At 43.7% G+C, this 21,143-nt stretch overlaps 1 protein-coding gene across 1 annotated transcript; it reads left to right on the top strand.

Moving 5' to 3' along the window:
* Positions 1 to 1,923: 1,923 nt before the first annotated feature.
* On the top strand, positions 1,924 to 20,687 carry FFAR4 (free fatty acid receptor 4). The gene is made up of 3 exons (XM_006113191.5): positions 1,924 to 2,466; positions 5,215 to 5,343; positions 19,738 to 20,687. The coding sequence occupies exons 1-3, from the start codon at positions 1,939 to 1,941 to the stop codon at positions 20,143 to 20,145; spliced, it is 1,065 nt and encodes a 354-aa protein (XP_006113253.3). The 5' UTR covers positions 1,924 to 1,938; the 3' UTR covers positions 20,146 to 20,687.
* Positions 20,688 to 21,143: the final 456 nt, after the last annotated feature.

Raw genomic sequence — 21,143 nt, 5'->3', positions numbered from 1 at the left:
TCATATATTCACCCAATGATTCCTGTATATAATCTAAAAACAGTAATGTAAATTGCCCAGCAATTATATTTCTTAGTAAGCCAGAATAGATAATATTTGCAACATCAAGAACAGGGATTATTTTAGTGTGAAGGATGTTAATTAAAGTTGCTTTAATTTCTGCACCTGAAGTGGGTGCACAAAAGAAATGGATAGTCCACAAGTGAAAGGTGACTATTTTTAATCATACTTTATAATGGCCAGCAATTCTGGAATCAGTTTAAATGACATTAAGAGGTTTCATTACAGGTATCTTTTCATAGCAACTCATCATAGTCAGTCTGATGTACAAATAAGTGTTTACAAAGTCCTATTGAAATCAATATACAGTCCCTGTATAGCAGAGTAGAGTAGAATACATTTAATAGCAAAAAGCATCATAAAAAGCAGTAAGGTTTGGTGCTCCTTGCTGGAACTGAAACCCTGCTTACAAAATCGATTTTTATATAGCCATACTGAGTCATCTAGGGGTGAATGGTCTAAAGCTTTTTACACATACTCTGAGAAAATACTTTTTAGCCTTTTAAGACTAGTCTTAGCTGTGTGTGTGTGTGTATGAGAGCGAAAGAGATGATGTAGAACCTAACAGCCCGGTCCATATCATTCCTTTGTAACTACTGTGGTTTGTGTGTAGTCTTACTACTTCCCTTGTTTGATCAATGGCTTTCAGAAATCTGACGTCCAAGAAAATCATTAGCTTTTTTTTAAAACTATCAGTGAAATGCCCCCTTATATTTCATTTTACTGTCCTTTTATTTATTTTCAGTTCCCTGATTTACTCACTAGCATAAGGAGGAATTGTGTTTGTTCAGCATGTCACTCAGAACTGGGCTCTGCTACTAAACATCTGTGCGGTGTGATTTCTTCACCTCTAGGGCAGCAACAAGGAGTTAGCTAAGTAACCCACAGCCAGGAAGGGAGACAAAATGTGACTTTAAAAGGAAAGATAGGGAGCAATGACAACATTTTCCATTTGATCTTAAAATAGGTCCGGTTACATGGAGCTACGGACAGCAGTTCTTACAGAATAGTGTCAGGTCAGTTCCTCAAACCAAAGGGAAAGCCTGAGTCACAGTCTGAGCTCTTCTCTAGCTTCTTTTGTGTTGAACAGCAGAGCCCAGCGGGATCACTGGTGGGGAATTTCTGAGCGGCTCATTTGCGCTGCCGCTGCTGGGGTTACCCGAGGCAGGAGCTGGGCTGGGCATTACTGATTCGATCTGTGGGGCAAAGCTGCCAGGATCCCTGTACTTCAACTGGGGTCACCACGGGATAGGAGGGGCTGTCACTGTCCACTCTTTCCTTTGCAGAGGGCTGCCCCGAGACCTGTCGGCGAGGGCACGCCCAATCTCCGGGCTGGTACGAGGGAGGGGTTTCCACCGACTTCTCCAGGGGTCTCAGGCGTGCAGAGGCGCGTCCAGGGCCCCGGCTGGCCTCACCCCGTGACCTCCGGCAGCCCAGCGCCGGGGAAATGGGCTCGCCCACCAGGAGCTGACTCGAGGAGCCTGGAGTGCCCGGCTCGTCTCTCGGGAAATGCCCCAGTGCCCAGCGCGTCCGGGACAGGCGGGCTCGCTGGCGGGCTTGTCACCCGATTGTAAAGCGCAACGCCCTCGCCTTTGTCCCGCGGGGCGCGCTCTCTATTTACCCTCCTCGCCTGTTACTTCCTTGTTCCCCGGCGGGCCAGGTGCTGTAAACCACCGTGCGGACACCGCACCTGGCTCGCCGCGGATGTAAGAGGAAGAGGAGGAGATGCGGCTGCCTGCCCCGTCCCTGTGCCAACAACCCCCATGGCACCCACACGCCGGAGCTCCAAGCCCGGGGGTTGGCACCCGCGCTTCTGTCTTGGGGGCAGCAGCCGCACTTTCCCTTGCTCTGCTGTCTGATGCCCTGGGTGCCAGCCAGATGCCAGGCGCCTGCGTCACTCCCCAAGGGAACTGCACCCGGTTCCCCTTCTTCTCGGACTTCAAGGGCCAGAACAAGGTGGCCCTGAGCGCCCTGGAGTCCGCCGTGCTCGCCTTCATCTTCCTGGTGTCCCTGCTGGGCAATGCCTGCGCCATCTCGTTGCTGGCCAGGAAGAAGAGGCTGCGCACCGCCAACTGCCTGGTGCTCAACCTCTTCTGCGCTGACCTGCTCTTCATCAGCGCCATCCCCGTGGTCCTCGTGGTGCGCTGGACCGAGTCCTGGGTACTGGGGGACTTCGTCTGCCACATGCTCTTCTACGTGATGAGCCTCAGCGGCAGCGTCACCATTCTCTCCCTGGCGGCCGTCAGCCTGGAGCGCCTGTTCTGCATCGTGCGGCTGCGGCACACGGCCCGCTGCAGCTGCAGGCTGCTGGCCGGGATCCTGCTGCTCATCTGGGGCCTCTCCGCCCTCGCCACCCTCCCGCTCTGCCTCTTCTTCAGCGTGGAGCCGCTGCTGGTGCGCGGTGAGGTAAGGCGCGGCGGGGCGAGCTCTGCCCTGCCTGGGCATGGAGGCAGCGGGTCAGCCCCGCGCCGTGTACAACGAGCTGACCCGCTCGGCGGCTTCCCAGCCACCCAGGACCCCTGGAAAGGGGAGGCTGGGCTGGAAGTCTCTAGCGCGGGAAAAGCCCTCAGCCAATAGCAGCAGCTGTTCGCTCTGGCTGGGCTGAGCCTCCGTCCACGTTCTCAACCGCGGCGCGAAGCGAGCCCCCGTAGCCTGCCTCGCCGAGCGACTCCTGGGTCCTGGTCCACGCTTCGGGGCCGGCTGGCGATTGCCAAGAAGGGCTGGGCTGGGTTCCATCGGGTGCTGCTGGGCACAGCCCTGGGGTTACCACGCGGAGAGTGATGACTAGCTCCGCAGGCGGGAAAAGGTTAAGCGTTATACGGGGGTCATTTTTTAACAAAGCCTTCAAAGGTTGGCAGTGCCTTCTTGCCTCCCCCTCTTTTGTTCTTGGCCCAGCTGGGGCTGAGCGCCACTGACCGGAACTGTAAACCGTGTGTATAATGGAAACCACTTCAAGCCTGCACCCCGAATGCCCCCACCTATGGGCACCCTTAGTGCCCCCACCTATGGGTATTATTGTTCAGCTTAACCCTGGTATTTAAGTTGCCTTTAGCCATTTGATTCAGGCTACATCTAGACTGCAGGCTTCTTTCGGAAAAAGCTTTTCTGCAAGAGAGGCCGTGTCCAGACTCAGGGGGTTTTTCGGGAAAAGTAGCCTTTTCCCGAAAAAACTTCCCCTGCGTCCAGACTCAAGCTGCGTTCTTTCGAAATTATTTCGAAAGAACGCAGCTTTTCTTTCGATGGCGGTAAACCTCAATTTACGAGGAAGAACGCCTTCTTTCGAAAGTTCCTCTTTCGAAAGAAGGCGTTCTTCAATGTAAAGAGGCCGTCTTCGAAAGAGAGCATCCAGACTTGCTGGGTGCTCTCTTTCGAAAAAGCGGATTTTTCTTTCGAAAGATCCGCCTGCAGTCTAGACGCGATCTTTCGAAAGAGGCTCTTTCGAAAGATGCTTTCGAAAGAGCCTCTTTCGAAAGAAGCCTGCAGTCTAGACATAGCCAGAGTGTCTACAGAGCAAAAGCAGAATGAAAAAGCAATGCGCTTAATCTCACATCTAAATTCTGATTGCTGTGGATGGAATGGCCACCAGGGCACCTGTGCTTTTTCCTGGAGGCTTCTTCTTTTGAAAAAAACCCCTCTTCCCCATCCACACACGCCTTTTTCTGAAAGAGCTCTTTTGGAAGAAGGTTTCTTCCTCACAGAAAGAGGTTTAAGGTTGTTGGGAAAACCCCTACATTCTTTTGACTTTCTGTCAAAAGAACGTAATTGCAGTGTGGACGTAAATGTTGTTTTTCTGGAAAATGGCCATTTTCCAGAGAAACTCTGCAGTGTTGACATATCCCCAGAATAGGAATGAACTTCTTTTAATGAAGGACTTGATCCTGATCCGCTAAAGTCAATGAATAGTAAAAATCCCATTTATTTCAGTACAGTCAGACCAGAACTGAGGTCTTCAGTAGACCAGTCTCAAATTCATGCTCATTTTTTGCCCACATAAAAGAATTTATCACCAGTTACTTTGTTCTGCCTTGCTTTTGTCATTGTGCCATGTCTTATTACTTGTATAAATATGGCTGTTTGTGTTCAAGATTAAAGCTAGAAAAGCCCCTATTCCCGATACAGGCAGTCCCCGGGTTACATACAAGATAGGGACTGTAGGTTTGTTCTTAAGTTGAATTTGTATGTAAGTCGGAACTGGTACATATTGTAGGGGAAACTCTAGCCAAACATATCTCCAGAGCTCAGTTTTATTCTCCCACACCTCACTTCCCTCAGTCCTTTATTCTCAAGCTGAGGTGTCTGCTGAGAAAAGCCGCTCCGTGTCTCCCTAGTCTGCTGGGGGGGGGGCGCTAGCTTCGCGTCTCCCTGGTCTGCTGGGGGGAAGCAGCTAGTGCGGGGTTGCCTCACCCCGTTTGTAAGTAGGGATCCGATGTAAGTCGGATCCATATAACCCGGGGACTGCCTGTACTTCTCTTTTCTGAATAATCAGAGACTCATAGAATACGAGAACTGGGAGAGATCTTGAAATGTCATCAAGTCCAGTCCCCTGCCCTCACAACAGAACTAAGTACCATCTAGATCATCCCTGTAAGGATCTATTTAACCAGTTCTTAAATATTTCCTGTGATGGAGATTCTGCTGCCTGTGCATATAGAGTAGTGCCTCGCATTAATTCATGTAGAGCTTTTCCTGGAACATGCAGTAACTTTTTTCTTTTCAGTATGCAATAATCCCAAATGCATTCAAAAACAAAACAATATGATTACATTGAAAATACAATAAAAATGATTTAATCAGTACTTCCAGGTTTTTAATTGTTTTTTTCATTTTGTTTATTTAGAAGTTAAGAATTTACATTTAAAATTGTCCTTAGCTTTTGCCATGCTATTTAATTATTGAAACAATTCCATTTTTGCATACCAAATCTTGTAAGCCACACCTGTTGTCATGTTTTAAAAAACATTCCACACTGAATCAACTTTTGTTTTCATTAGTAACAATTTCCATAGATCCTGTTTATGTAGCAGCTAGTTTTACAGTAATGAGCACCAAGTCAGATGAAATTAAACATTGATGTATGGTTTGCAGAGAACTGTATACTGAAAGTTAATATCTAAAACATAATTTTAATTGTTTTCTTTTGTTATTTATAAACAGGAAGTTCAAATTTGCACCTTGGTTTGGCCCAGCATTGCAGGAGAAATCTCTTGGGACGTAACATTCACCTTTGTGGTCTTTGTAATACCAGGATTAGCCATTGTGATCAGTTATACAAAAATTTTACAGGTATTTTTTCTTATAGTTTTATTACTAAACCATTAGAACCAAGCAGTAATTCAAATACCAACTAAAAGTATGACATCTGGCTGACTAGTAATATAGTGATGCTAAACAGTATAGATTGTATTTGCTCAAATATAGAAGAGTACATAATATAAGGAATAAGGTACTTCCAACTATACATAAGTTTCAACTAAGAGTTTTATTGCCATTATAAACAATAGTAAAAGCTTGAACAATATGTTATCAGAAACCCAAAATACGATATTAGTCTTAGTTCATGTACACAATATATGATCATATATGGATCATAATTAAGGGCCTTTAAAAACTTTCTAGAGATTCTAACAAACATCTAAAAAAAAAAAAGCACTGTTGATCAGATCTTGCATTGTACCCCAAAATGCCAAATGGATTTAATGTGAGATGTAGGACATGTCTATACTATGAAGAAGATTGACCCTCCAGAGGTTGATCTTCTACTGTTCGATTTAGTGGGTCTAATGTACACCCCCAAATCGAATGCTGAGGGCAAATCTGCAGGCATCCAGTACTCCTCGATCTGCGAGGAATAAGGGAAGCTGACAGGACCATATGCTCCTGTTGGCTTCCCATAGTGTAGGCGCTGCAGTGGCTCAGCTTATGGTAAACCGAATCCAGCTATGCATTATGCATAGCTGGATGGCATACCTTAAGCCAACCTGCCCAGTCTAGTGTAGACCAGGCCCAAGGGAGAACAACCCTGAGACATACAGTCCTTAAAACTCTTTTTCCCCCCACTCCCTTGAATCTACTTTTGTCCTGCTTTAATTATGTATCATAATTAGGGCTTCTAATTTTAAGTTTTAACCAATATATACCAACATCTGCAATACAAAAAATTGAAATCTGTGTGTTATCTAATAAACACCACAAATGGTTGATTGTGGAGTGTGATTTCTCAAGCACGCTGGAAGTTCACTGTCTAGTGAGGTTTAGTATAGTGCTATTTCAAAGAGTATTACATTATAGGATTACAAAGCAAGTACTCTTTATTGTGTATACAAAGAGAAAGCTCCCAAAACTCTTGATTTTTGGAAATCTACATAAAACTAAAAAATTGCTAAGCCCCCAAAATTAAATTAATAAGCCCCCTTAAAACAGAAGCCATAGTTGTTATTCTCTCCCAACCTCCAGGATGTTTAATATGTGTCAGCAAAGCAAAAGCCATATTTCCTCCCTACATACTCCCCTCCCCCCCAAAAAAGGAGGGACAGGAAAAACAACATTTTATTCTACTTTTTCTCTCTGAAAGGGAGGCGTTATCTAATGGTTTAAACATGGGCCTGGAAGCCCAAAACTGTGGAGATTTAATCTGTATTCTGGTACTAACTTACTCTGTGACTTTAGGGCCCTAATCCTTCATGGTACTCAACTAGACCAGCACGTTGTAGAATTGGGCAATTAAAACCAGATTGTGGTCTTCAGCCACAGACCCTGTTGGGGGCACCCTTGTGTATATCTTCCAGAGTGCAAAGACAGCATAGCTGCTATGATATCCTTGGAAAGCATGGGGCATACCCTGTTCTGCTTCACAACACCCTGCCCTGCTTCACAATCCTCCCAATGCATGTCAAAAACTTCACCCTTCTCCGGGGCAGCCCCCACTCTTACTTCCTCCTCAGAATTCCTTCTTCTCTTACCAGTCTGTGAGTTTCCTCATATCAAAGGCTCTTTTCATCACGGCCACTCCTGGGCAGTTTCTCAATTTCCTTGATACTGTGACCCTGCTCCAGGCTTGTCCTAGTCCTTGAACTCTCTTTCTTCTGAAGAAAGGTTTCTCCTTAAATTTGGCACTCCTTCCCAGCTTCCCTTGAAGCAACAGCCTATAATTTCCAGGGTCTGTCAGGGGAGGACATGTGACAGAATTCCATTGTTCAGTTCTTAATTTGGTCCTGGTCATGCTGGACCCATAGTCTCCCTGTAAAGATCAGTGCACACCCTGTTACAAGGATCCAAAGATATAAAATCATGTTTTTTTCTAGACTTCAGCCAGAAGAGAGGAGTGCACAAATTAACCCCAGTCCTGGATGGACTGTCTAGGTTACAGGCCAACATGCTATTCTACAGCAGACAAAGTTCTTTGCCAGGGCAGATCTCACCCATTGCAGATTCCCAACTCATTCTCCTTCTCGAGCCACTCTCCCAGTGAGCAGAGACACTGGCCATGCTGGTCCTTCCCATTCATTAGTGCTTGGAGCACTAGAACAAAGCTAATTTAATACCTGTGGCTCTTAGGTTGACATAAGGCAAACCTACATGCTGTCTTGGTTGGAGTAGGTGTTGCTAATGCATTGCTTTTGAGCTGTTTCAGTTTAGGATCCTTAAGTACCCCACTTTCAGCTCTGTTGCCAGATGGAGGTCACATCTGGGTTCTGTGCAATAGATCATGGAGTATGACAAGTTGTGTCACATCAGTTAGAATGTGATAGCATGCCAAGTGACATATTTTTTTAAAAGGAGGCAAGTACTGGCAGTGGACAGAAGAGAGAACACCATTTGGCAGCGGCAAGCATCCTTCCCTGCCAGAGTGCAGTTTTAATTGACTAGGCCCTCCTGAATGCACCCAAACCTCACGAAGCAATCCACCCCAACCCATCAACAAGCCAAACTGATAAGAAATATCATCATCATCATCGCCATTGGAGTTCCCAGCTCTTACTCCATGAAGCAGGAACCTGTCTCCCCAACAAGTGAAGGCCATGCAGGACAATTACTCCAGTCCATGACAGTAGTTGCATATACAGACGTACAACAGATACAGTCCTGCTGGCTGAGGGGGAAAGAGGCAGATTAAGGACAAGGGAGTAATAGAGCATAAATGGCTGGGCACTCATTTCAAGGCATTCTCCTTCACCAGCAGTTCCACCACTTGCCAGCATGAGAGAGGGTCTTTGGTTTTGACTTTCCACATGAGAGTGATTCTTCCCCTGAATAATGGATCAAGACACTGAAGCCTCCTAAGAGGCTATGTCTAGACTATGGGGAAGATTCGAAAGAGGATATGCAAACTCCACTGGAATTTGCATCTCTTCTTCTGATCTCCGCTTTCGAAAGTGAAAGTAGTTTAGTGAACGCCCCTCTTTGTCAAAAAGCCGCATAAACCTCATTTTTTGAGGAAAAGTGGCTTTTCAACAAAGGGGAGAGGGTTTGCCAAAAAAGCCATGTCTAAACTACTTCCACTTTCGAAAGCTCCGCTTTTGAAAGTGAGATCAAAAGAAGCTATGCAAATTCCTATGGAATTTGCATATCCTCTTTTGAATCTTCCCTGTAGTCTAGACGAGCCCAGAACCCTCTAAAAAGGTATCTAAAAGGGTGCTACCAGGAAAAGGGAGAAAAATTGTTCTCCTTGGCCTCTGATGATAGGACAGGAAGCAATAGGCTTATATTGCAGCAAGAGAGGTTTCGGTTGGACATTAGGAAAAACTTCCTATCAGGGTAGTTAAACGTTGGAGTAAGTTGCCTAGGGAAATTATGGAATCTCCATCACTGGAGTTATTTAAGAGTAGGTTGGATAGACATCTATCAGGGATTCCCTAGACCAGGGGTAGGCAAAAGGGCCTACGCAGGCTTGATGTAGCCGGCCAAATGGACTGATCCGGCCTGCAGAGGTCCTGCTGCTCCTCCACGCCAGGCCAATCAGGGCCTAGGGATGGAGGCACGTGTGGCACTTAGAGTTAATTCTAGCAGTTGACTAAGTGCCATGCTCTACAGGGTGGGGAGTGAGAGACTTCACGCTCCCCCCTTGCCCTGACCAATCAGGGCTTGGCAGTGGGGGGAAGCACGCAAAGTCTCGTCCTGCCCTGCCCCTGCCCTGCAAGGAGCACGCAGTTCTTCTAAGCACTGTGTGCTCCTTGCAGGATGGGGGCAGGGTAGGAGGAGACTTTGCATGCTCTCATTGCCCCCAAGCCCTGATTGGCCTGGGGGTGGGGGAAGCGTGCAAAGTCTCCTCCTGCCCTGCAAGGGGCCCAGCACTTAGAGTCAACCACCAGCTGCTGCTCAGCTGGCAAGGGACTCTAAGCACAGTGCCCCCTGGCAGGGCAGGGGCAGACTTTGTGTGCTCCCCCCGTCCCCAGGCACTGCTTGATGTGGGGATGGGAGGGGGGAGTGTGCAAAATCTCCTCCCACAACCAGGGGCATGGGTGCTTAGAGGTCTGTGGGCAGGGAAGCACGGAAATGTCCTGGCCCTGTGTCTTCCGCCTGAGGCCCCACCCCTTCCAGGCAGACTGGAGCCACTTAAAAATTTCTGAAGTGAGCCCTGGTCAAAAATGATTGCCCACCCCTCATGTAGATAGTGCTTGGTCCTGCCATGAGGGCAGGGGACTGGACTTGATGATCGCTGACGGTCTCTTCCAGTTCTATGATTCTCACTGCCCCCAGAAACTAACAGGAGCTGAGGGAACTCTGTATCTCTCAAGGGCACTTGGAAATTAAGCAAACCAAACCCTTGGTGTCTGTGTCACAGGCTGCAGTTCAGAAAGTCATAGGTACATTTGTTCTGAACTTTGCCCCACGTTCATAACATGGATCTGTAGGTGGCCAAGACCTGTGTGGTAACTCCCTGTGTGATTTTGGACAAGTCTTTTAACCACATTCTACCATACGCCTCCAACATTAAAGTAGGTTCTATACTTTTCCACACTTCTAGTGTGTTTTGAGATTCTGTAATGAAATGAATGACATGAATGCAAAAGGCTGATTTTCCTGTGCTTTAGGGCTGCTTTGTAAATTCTCCACTAAGCCCTGGATGAGCAAAGCCAGTCTTATGCTCCTTCAGCACCACCCTTTTCTGTGGTCAGTGCAAGGTACATCACCACAGCTCTCTCTTGCACCAGCATATTGTACCATGACAAAGCAGCACCACAACTGAGGGAGCACTAAATTGGATTAAATGAGCATTCTTTGGTCAGAGCTGATGATAAGGAACCAAAATATTTATTCATAATTAGATAATGGAGAGGCTGGACAGTGTTACTGGTGATGTTTAACATATTTAAATACCAAATATTGTATCTTGGGACCAGTAACCATCACTAGTCAGGTCCCACTTTAACTGAATTTCAGTGACCCAAACCAAAGTTTCCCAAATCACAATCATTATCATGCTCCTGGAACCCCTCTTTGCTGCTAGCGGGAGCTGTGCACGAGGAAGAAGGAATTTGCCCATAAAAGGGGAGATTTTTCTAACCCTCCAGTTCTATTTTCATACTGGCTTCAGGATCACAAAACAATGGGAAGACAGTATGTAAAACAGCTTTCTTTCACAGTAGAAACAACAAAGTAATATGATTACAGCATGGAGAGAGGAAAACAAGGAAAATCTTTTTTATAATATTCAAACAATAAACAAATTGCAGTTGAGTAGGAATAAGGGTTAGTAGTCTCAAGGTGAAAACCACTTATTTTCAGTGCCTTGGGATAGTAGTTCATGGTTCTGTTCAACATAGTTATTCTTCACTTCAGAAGTTTATTTGAAGGTTAGGAAATAACAGAGAGGAGCACCAGCAACAATAGGGCTGAATTATAGAAATGGAAATTGCTTGACCCCTATTTGCGGGTGTGAGGTTCATCTTCCCATTCACTCCACATTTTAGCTATATACAGTCCTCATTTACAAACTTTATACAGATTTCATTTGATATGAATAAGGTCACTAGCTTATTAAATATTTGCAGTGTCTAAAAATTTTAAAACGCTTTGCTAAATTCTGCAATGCTTAACTGAGCAAACCATGAGCTTTTGTCTCCAATAAGACTGGCAGAATTCAGCCTTCTGGTCCTTTTTATTGGTGTTAATGAAACTGGGGAGGTGTTTTAAGGTAAGCCAAGTTAACCTGTGACTTGAATGGTCAGCAGCTTTGGAATGTGAGCTGTTACCAGGAGTAGCCTGGAATAATGTGGGATAATGGATAGGAATACACCAAAAATGTTTTGGGTTGTAAATTAACACAGAGATTTTTGAGCAGTTCTTAAACGTGTCTTAAACCTATGCTTTTACATTATGAATAAATTAGTGTTTAATCTATATGTATTTCACAGGGAATAGCCTCTAAGATCTTGGGTATCCTGTTTAACGTATACTTTCTCTTCTGAATCTGGACTGCTACCCTGCCTTTCTCTTCCCCTCCTGACAATGCACTCATTTCCTCTCTGAATTGCTTTGATTCTGCAACTCCCCTTTTTATCTCATCTTGCTTCTACAGTAGTACTCCAGTGCTCTCTCTCTTTCTGCTTCAAGTGAATTGGCATCCAGTCTCTTTCCCTTCCCCTAGCCTTGAACAGACGTTGTCTACATGGAATTTGAACCTTAAAATGTTTGGTTCATTCTAGAAATAGGGGCCTCTTTTTTCTCTCTGTGAGACACAAGTATGTCCTGTTGTGCACATTTGGAGTTATTGGTGTCCTATATCAGGACAAGAAGACTCCAAAAGTAGGTTCAGTGTCCTAGAATGTCTTCATAGAATCATAGAATCATAGAATAATAGGACTGGAAGGGACCTCAAGAGGTCATCGAGTCCAGCCCCCCGCCCTCAAGGCAGGACCAAGCTCCACCTACACCATCCCTGACAGATGTCTATCTAACCTGTTCTTAAATATCTCCAGAGAGGGAGACTCCACCACCTCCCTTGGCAATTTATTCCAATATTTGACCACCCTGACAGTTAGGAATTTTTTCCTAATGTCCAATCTAAACCTCCCCTGCTGCACTTTAAGCCCATTACTCCTTGTCCTGTCCTCAGAAACCAAGAGGAACAAATTTTCTCCTTCCTCCTTGTGACACCCTTTTAGATATTTGAAAACCGCTATCATGTCCCCCCTTAATCTTCTTTTTTCCAAACTAAACAAGCCCAGTTCATGAAGCCTGGCTTCATAGTTCATGTTCTCTAGACCTTTAATCATTCTTGTCGCTCTTCTCTGTACCCTTTCCAATTTCTCCACATCTTTCTTGAAATGTGGCGCCCAGAACTGGACACAGTACTCCAGCTGAGGCCTAACTAGTGCAGAGTAGAGCGGCAGAATGACTTCACGAGTTTTGCTTACAACACACCTGTTGATACAACCTAGAATCATATTTGCTTTTTTTGCAACAGCATCACACTGTTGACTCATATTCAACTTGTGGTCCACTATGACCCCTAGATCCCTTTCCGCCATGCTCCTTCCTAGACAGTCGCTTCCCATCTTGTATGTATGGAACTGATTGTTCCTTCCTAAGTGGAGCACTTTGCATTTCTCTTTATTAAACCTCATCCTGTTTACCTCTGACCATTTCTCTAACTTGCTAAGGTCATTTTGAATTATGTCCCTATCCTCCAAAGAAGTCGCAACCCCACCCAGTTTGGTATCATCTGCAAACTTAATAAGCGTACTCTCTATCCCAATATCTACATCATTGATGAAGATATTAAACAGTACGGGTCCCAAAACAGACCCTTGAGGAACTCCACTTGTTATCCCTTTCCAGCAGGATTTAGAACCGTTAACAACAACTCTCTGACTACGGTTATCCAGCCAATTATGCACCCACCTTATCGTGGCCCTATCTAAGTTATATTTGCCTAGTTTATCAATAAGAATATCATGCGAGACCGTATCAAATGCCTTACTAAAGTCTAGGTATATGACATCCACCGCCTCTCCCTTATCCACAAGGCTCGTTATCTTATCAAAGAAAGCTCCCATCCATTCTGTGAAATAAAACAGACATACGGGTCCAAGAACTGCTGACGTGAATGCAACTTCACTGTTAGTGAAGGCACACCATATAAATGTCATGAAAGCAAATAACCTTTTCAATATGATGCCACCCATGATTAACTGAACTGATTGGCAAGCAGTGCTAGCCAAGAAATATTTTAAATAGCAGCCTCGCCTTTGAAATAACTTGTATAAATCATTCCATTGCTGTTCATGAGCTGATTATCTCTTCAGTGCTGAATCCATCAACCTGGAGTGTATGTACAGCAATGATTTAGATCAATGATAAGGAAAATGCAAGTAACATCAACTGACTCTTACTTGTCCTTTTATTACTATTGATATCAATAGATCTTATTTGTACCTCACTGATACACAGAAGTTTCCTGGGAACATTTTAATCAAACAAATCCAGGTTACCTAAAAGCATCAGGTAGACAATATGGCTGTGTCTAGACTGGCAAGTTTTTCCGCAAAATCATCTGCTTTTGTGGAAAAAATTGCCAGCTGTCTACACTGGCCGCTTGAATTTCTGCAAAAGCACTGACGATCTCATGAAAGATTGTCAGTGCTTTTGCGGAAAAACTATGCTGCTCCCATTCAGGCAAAAGTCTTTTTCTGAAAGACTTTTGCGCAAACGGGCCAGTGTAGACAGCAGAGATTTCTTTTCCGCAAAAAACCCCGATCGCCATTTTTGCGATCGGGGCTATTTTGCGGAAAAGCGTGTCTAGATTGGCCACGGACGCTTTTCCGCAAAAAGTGCTTTTGCGGAAAAGCGTCCTGCCAATCTAGATGCGATTTTCCGAAAATGCTTTTAACGGAAAACTTTTCCGTTAAAAGCATTTCCGGAAAATCATGCCAGTGTAGATGTAACCCATGTTTTAAACAAATACAATAGATCTACAAATACAGTTCATGTTCTATGATAAAGGCCTTTTGAAATAAAAATGTCTCAAAACCTGCATTAAAGGGCTCCAGGTCAAATAAAATGGTATAGCCCTATGCTCACAAAGTCGTGAATGGTGCCTCTTCTGTCTCTGCAAGCTCCTGGCTAGAACAGAGCACTTCAGAAAGCATCATAGGAAACAGGAAGCCAGAGGCTCAGATAGGTATCAGGGACCTAGTCCATGATGGGCCTTAAACATTAAAATCAAAATTGACCTCAGCATCCACTGGTAAGAACCAGTGCTTAATTTGTGCCAGGGCTCAGCCTCAGCACCTCTGGGCTTGGTAGTACATAGCACTGGCATCTCTGTCCTTGCTGCGTCAGTTATGAAAGTAAGAAAAAAAATTGCTTAAACTCCAATACCTAATTGCTTGAGCCCTTTCATTACAAATTAAGCACTGGTAAGAACATCATGGCCATACTGGCTCAGACAAATGGTTTGTTGTGCCCAGTATCCTGCCTCTGTCAGTGGCTGGTGCCAGATTCTTGAGAAGGAATGAAGACGACAGGACAGGACATCAAGGGATCCATCCCCTATTCTCCAGTCCCAGCTCCTGGCAGTCAGAGGCTACGGGACACCAGAGCATCGAGTTCCATCCTTGACCATCTTGGCTACTGGCTTTTGATGGATCTGTCCTCCATGAACTTAGCTAATTCATTTTTAAACTAGTTATACTTTTGGCTTTCACAGCATTCTCTGGCAACAAGTTCCACAGGTTAACTATGCACTGTGTGAAGGAGTACTTCCTTATTTTAGTTTTAAAACTGTTGCTCTTAATTTCATTGGCTGACCCTTAGTCCTTTTGTTATGTAAAGAGGTTAATAACACTTCCCCTTTTTCCAGACCATTTATGATTTTATAGACCTCTATCATATCACCCCATAGTCATCATTCTTTTAAGCTTACTAGTCCCAGTCATTTGATTTTCTCTTTGCATGGGATCTGTACCATATCCCTAATCATTTTTGCTGCCCTTCTCCTTAGCTTTTTCCAATTCTAACATATCTTTTTTGAGATGGGCTGACCAGAACTGCACAGAATATTCAAAGTGTGGGCGTACCGTGGATTTATATAGTGGCACTGTGATAGTTTCTGTTTTATTATCTATCCCTGCCCTAACAGGTCCTAACATTCTGTTATGCAAGATCCCCTTTGCCTATACCTAATTTTGGTCAAGCAGCTTCATTCTACATTAGCAACAGACCATCTATTTTGGCAATTCACTATGTAGAGCATGGTAATAGGGTAACTAGATGACACAAAAGATAGATGCTCAGAGCAGTTGGCTGAGCTACAGTTTCTCGCTCAAGTAAATGGTTGATATCACATCTGATAAATCTGATAAATCATTAAAAAATGGTTCTGATCAAGCAGCATTCATATTACCTTATAACATCAAGCCCTGAGCAAGAGCTATGTCTAGACACTAAATTACACTTGCCCATTGAAACACCACCCCAGTAGAGATTGGGAAGCATGGAGACATATGTCTTTTCTTACATGTCCTTTCTTATCTAGTTAACATAATTTTAGGCTTTCCACAAATCAAACTGCACAATCCAATCTTGGGATTTTATTATACAAGTGCAGAGATGTACAATATCTCCCGAAAGCCTAAAGAAAGTGGAATAGCTGGACAGCATCTGCAATAAAGTTGCATTCAAACTCAGTCTCTCACCTAGCTCTCCAAAAGACAGCCAAAACTGAACAGAGATTGTAATTGAATTGAAATTACATAGTAAATGAAGCAATGACTAAGAAGAATTATGTATGTAGTAAATGAGACTACTCCATAGCATCACTGTATGGTGAATATGATACAAAGCACTACTGGTGTCTTGCTGATCACACAGAGTGTAGGGTTGCTTTGAAGAGTTCTGTTTATGTCCAAATGCAACTGTCTGTGCATAACAAGGATTCCACAGCATACTGTCACAGCTCCTAATACCACAGCTGGTACCAATTCAAAACAATTATATCCTCAAGTAATGAAGCAATATGTAATGATCAGATATCATAGACATCAGGCTTCTCGTCCAGGCTGATAACAAATGCCAGCTTGACAAGTGTTGTTTCCATGCTATGTCCAGGCTGAAATGTATCATCTACATCTCCAAGTGTTCCTGCAGTTGATTGCTCTTATCTTCAACAGCCTTGGCCAACATGGGAGATCAGAGAGCAATCCAAATGTCAACACTTCCCAATTCTCCTGTCAGGCAGGTACCAAACCATAAGGCTCATGTAATACCTTCACCAACTCAAAGTCTAAAACTGGTCGCAAATCCTCCCACCAAAGGAATTTGAGCCTTCTATTTGCAGCAATAACTTCCTAACCAGGCTAGCGTGTTTGCAAAATCTTACTATTCTTAACAAACTCCAGAAAAATAGATCTTCAGTTACTATATATAGTTCAGATGACTAAAATAGATACATACACTAACCAGGATTGATAAATAGAGAGACAGGATGGCTGACGTAATATATTTTATTAGACTAACTTCTGCTGTTGGGAGAGATAAGGTTATGAGCTACAAAGAGATCTTCTTCAGGTCAGTTTGCCCATCTTATCTCGCTAGTATTCTGGGATTCAAGTTTGGCCTTACAGATGGGTGACGTGGATGACTGCCCAGGATGCCAAGGCTGGAGGCCACTGGTGTCTAGAAGCATGGCAGGTTTGGGGTGTGAGCATGGAGGCAAGCCCTTACCCCCACCTACAGTCCCACCCCCTCTGCTGAGGTGTCCCATACCACCATGGGGACGGATGAGAAGGGGGTGAATGCATGCGCACGTATGCCCCTAGTCTCCCCAGCCCAGAGCTCCAGGGAGAGAGGAGAGCACGTGACTCCAGCTGCCCCAGTCCCAGAGCACAGGGAGGGAGGAGAGTGCTGGGGGAAGCAACACTCCACTCCCAGAACGCCTACAGCAGGCATTCTGGGGTGGAGTTTGGGAAGGGCCGTGCCTGGCGGTTTGGGAAGGCTGTGCCTTCCCTCGCCTAGGCTACTGGACGCCCATGGGTGTGAGGCTGCAAAGGGAGATCAGGGTAAGGGTGGAAGGAAGGCAGTAGGGGAAGAGGGTTGTGAGCAGTGTTCCATCTAAGCTGCGTGGTGCACGGAGATGGCTGACTGTGCAGGGCTGATTAATCACCTGTGAAGCTGTGCTGTGGCACAGCTTAGCGGAAACATTGGTTGTGAGGAGACAGTGGAAGCTGTGGGGGGATGGATGGGAAGGAGGGATGGATCAGAGAAAGGGGAGGTGGGTGGATAGACGCAAGGGGCATAGGAGATAGGTGGGGAGCCTCTGAAGGCAGCAAGAGCTAGGTGGCTGAAAGGCTGGGTTGTGGAACCCAGAGAGGCAGCAACAGGGTCCAAGGTAGGGATGTAATAGTAAAGTTGATTAACCAATAAGCAAAAGCTTCTCGCTTAATACTATAGACTACACACATTTCCTGTGCCCCCTCCTCCTTGCCAGTACTGTACATTTTTTAGCAGGCTAGCCAGCAGTCTGGCTTAGTCCTGGCTTGTGCCGGGTCCGGGACCTACCCCCCCCCCCTTATAGCTCTGCAAATTCTGGAATAAAAATAGAGGCCAGATCAGCATTGCTGATTGATTTCACTGGGGCTAATTTACATCAGCTGAGGATCTGGCCTAAGGAGAGAGCATTTAGCTGAAATGTTTGTCTGCTAAACTGGGAGGTGGGGATCAGTTTTATTGGATCTGCAATTAGAATCATTCAATAATAGCCACATTTTAATTTTGCTGTGCTGACTTCCCTGAGAGTGCAAATTTAGAGTCTGATTTTCCACAGGCACTAAGCATTCACAATTCCAATGGAAGGCAATGGGCTCTGTGGATATTTAACATCCTGGAAAATTAGACCCCATAGCCCAGCTCATGAAACATGCTTAGGTGTCTACCTCTTACTGAAACCAACTGAATTGTTCATCAAAATCAATCTGGATCAGGTCCAATGTGCTGCAGTTTTGCTTATGATGCTGTTAAGAAAAAGTAAAGATTTTCATGATTGCAGGATGAACAAAGTGTCAGAATTGTTGTAGACCAAGTAATTCTGATTAGTTGACTAATAAACCAAGATGTCAGAGACATTACACTGAATTTTAAAGACAGACATTCTCATTCAAGTTAAAAAAAACCCTACCACCTCATAGAAGTAGTATGCATTGGGAAGGTCTGAGACACAAACATAAATTTTGGAAAAAAATAATTCTGCATTTGAAAGACATCTTTGCTTTAGCCAATGTGCCACACCATTGAAATCCCCTACACAGAGAAAAGTCTGAACCAATACCTGGATCCAAGCACACTCAGGGTGCATCTAGACAGCGGCGCTATTTCGGGTTACTACTGGTATCCCGGAATAGCTATTCCGTGTCTTTTAAACAAGCTTTTAAGTAACTTTCAAAATAACAGGCTTGCTATGCCAACATCCTCGTAATCCTTGTTCCATGAGGATTAAGGGATGTTTTGGTATAGCATTCTATTTCAAAATTTGGTACTGTGTAGACAGCGCCAAATTTTGAAATAAACAATTTCAAAATACACTCAAAATAAGCTATACAATTTGCATAGCTCAAATAGTGTATCTTATTTCGAGCTAAGGGTGCAGGGTAGATGCACCCTCAGACTTTGAGGGTGGGGATATTTGAATTAAGATCTTAATTCTGCAAATGGTCCCCCTAAGAATGGGCAGAACCAACATTCTGGGCTCAAACACCCAGACAGTTTTTTCAGGTGTCAAAATCCAGATTTATATTCTGAATATTGAGCCCATAGCTGTTTCTAACAGAATCTCAGTGCTGCTCTGTTCTGAAAATAACTATGCAAACATGGCGCCTGCTTACTCAAGAGATCTACTTCGTGTACCAATCATATGTGCTGATTTTAGCGACTCAGTTAAGATAGTTACTACTCTTTATTCCTAGTATGTCTACACTACAGAGGAAGATTGAAGCTTCCGCTGTCTATCTACAAGGATTTGAATTAGTGGTCAAGTTAAGACAGCTTATTCAAAGTGAGAGGGGTACTTGATCAATGCCAGTAACTGTGCTTTCATGAGAAGTTAGGGAAGTCGAAGGAAGAGTGTTCTTCCTTTGACTTCCTGCAGTGTAGACAGTGCCAAAAGCCAAGTTAAGCTACTTTGACTTCAGCTACACATTTAACATAGCTGAAGTTGTGTATCTTAACTCAACTTTGTCCCATAGTGTAGACATACCCCTATTTACCTTGCAGATCCAAAATGTCTATAAAAGAGTGAGCTGGATTCTGTTTCTTGTTCATCAACAGGATTGTTAGCTATTCTCCAGTCACAGTCAATCAGACCTGTGTAAAAATCAATGGGTTTGCATCAATGAAATAACCTAGAGTATCATTTAAAAGCAATGGGATTTCAAGGATAATTGAGGACTGAATTGGACTTTAAAATCTTTATTACTTTCAAATGCAAAATGATTGATAAACACAAGAAGAAAGAACCCAGCATAACTACCAGACTGAGGAAAAGTTTCAGGGCTGGCAGTTAGGAAAAAAAATCTATTAACTGAGCACTTTGGCAATGTATTAATTGAGAGGCAATAAATAGTCAGTTTTATAGCTACTTCCAGAGCAGAAACGTGATTTGCCAAGATTCACTACAGCAGCTTAAAAAAAAAGCGACTTAGCAAGAATTCTCGGTTACAATAAAAGTTTTGTTTTTGAATGCAGATTACAAAAGCATCACGAAGAAGATTAAATGTCAGTTTAGCCTATTCAGCAAATCATCAGATTCGAGTCTCCCGACAAGATTACAAACTATTTCGAACTTTGTTTCTGCTGATGATCTCTTTCTTCATCATGTGGAGTCCAATTGCTATCACTATTCTCTTAATTTTAGTTCAGAACTTCAAACATGATTTAGATATTTTGCCATCATTTTTCTTCTGGATAATGGCATTCACTTTTGCCAACTCTGCTGTCAATCCAGTTTTGTATAATGTTACCCATTTCAGACATGAATGGCGGCAAGTTTTTTCATGTTGCACAGCTCTTCCTGGAAGGAGAATGACTAGTACGGAAACCACGGCAAGAAGAAATGACCAGAGACAACCTAACATATCCGTAATTTCCAAATAATTTACAAACTATGACTCAACTGTTGCTTTGGCTGCTAAACCATACACTTTTCCACACTGACCAGCTCCCCATTTTATAGTATTATGTGCTAAAGAAAGCATATAGAAAAATAATAAATGTATAGTTAAACTTCTACATTCCTAACCTAGGCAAAGTTCACTTGTCTTGGGAGTTTTACCTTACTAACGACTGCAGAATTTAATCCTCTCTTCTCACGCTGATGTAATCAAGAGTAACTTCACTGACATTGGTGGAAGCACAGGTTTGTGAAACAGTGTAACTTCTAATAATTAGGCTCTCCAGGGCAGCTGGTATAAGTTGTCCATTGATTACAGTGGAGCCTGGGCAATTTACAGCAGCTGAGGATCTACCCTAGTTTCACTATTTGCCTTTTTAAATGGGTGTAAAAAGTGCACCTTCAAAAATGTGTACTCACTAAGTCCATAACATTAAAAAAAGGTGTTTACATGCACAAATTAGGTGACTGGCTGCCTAAACATGCTTTTGTGAAAATCATCTTTATGTATAAAATGCCAACCTGAACAACCAAATGTGAGTTTTGCTGGTTCAATGAGCATATGATCATTTTTGCTGGTATGTCCTACATCTGAAAATTTGGTCCTTATAACTAGTTAATGTCTGGCACCATTTTTGTTGGACTCAGTGTTACAGTAGATAGAATTGTTTATTTTTCTTAAGCATGTAAAAATAAGGTAATTACAAATTGTGTATTTTTACACATCTTCAGTCCACTATGAAGTGTAATAAAATAAAAATATTCTCTGATGTGGTCAATGAATTTCCTTTTGTATTTAAATACTATTTTGCTTTCCAGTGAATCCAATAAAGATGACGCACTAAGTCAAGACGGCTTTTTAAAATTAAATAGATAATATGGGATTTTAAAAAATTTGCCTGCAAAATTATTGGACAAAGTAAAAACAAACAAACAACCAAATAACAAACCTATGAAAGATTCCATACTTAAATACTACCAC

Source organism: Pelodiscus sinensis, chromosome 8 (assembly GCF_052426305.1).
Source record: "Pelodiscus sinensis isolate ZL-2025 chromosome 8, ASM5242630v1, whole genome shotgun sequence".
NCBI classification, from domain to species: Eukaryota; Metazoa; Chordata; order Testudines; family Trionychidae; genus Pelodiscus; species Pelodiscus sinensis.
This window is presented reverse-complemented; position numbering and strand designations above follow the sequence as displayed.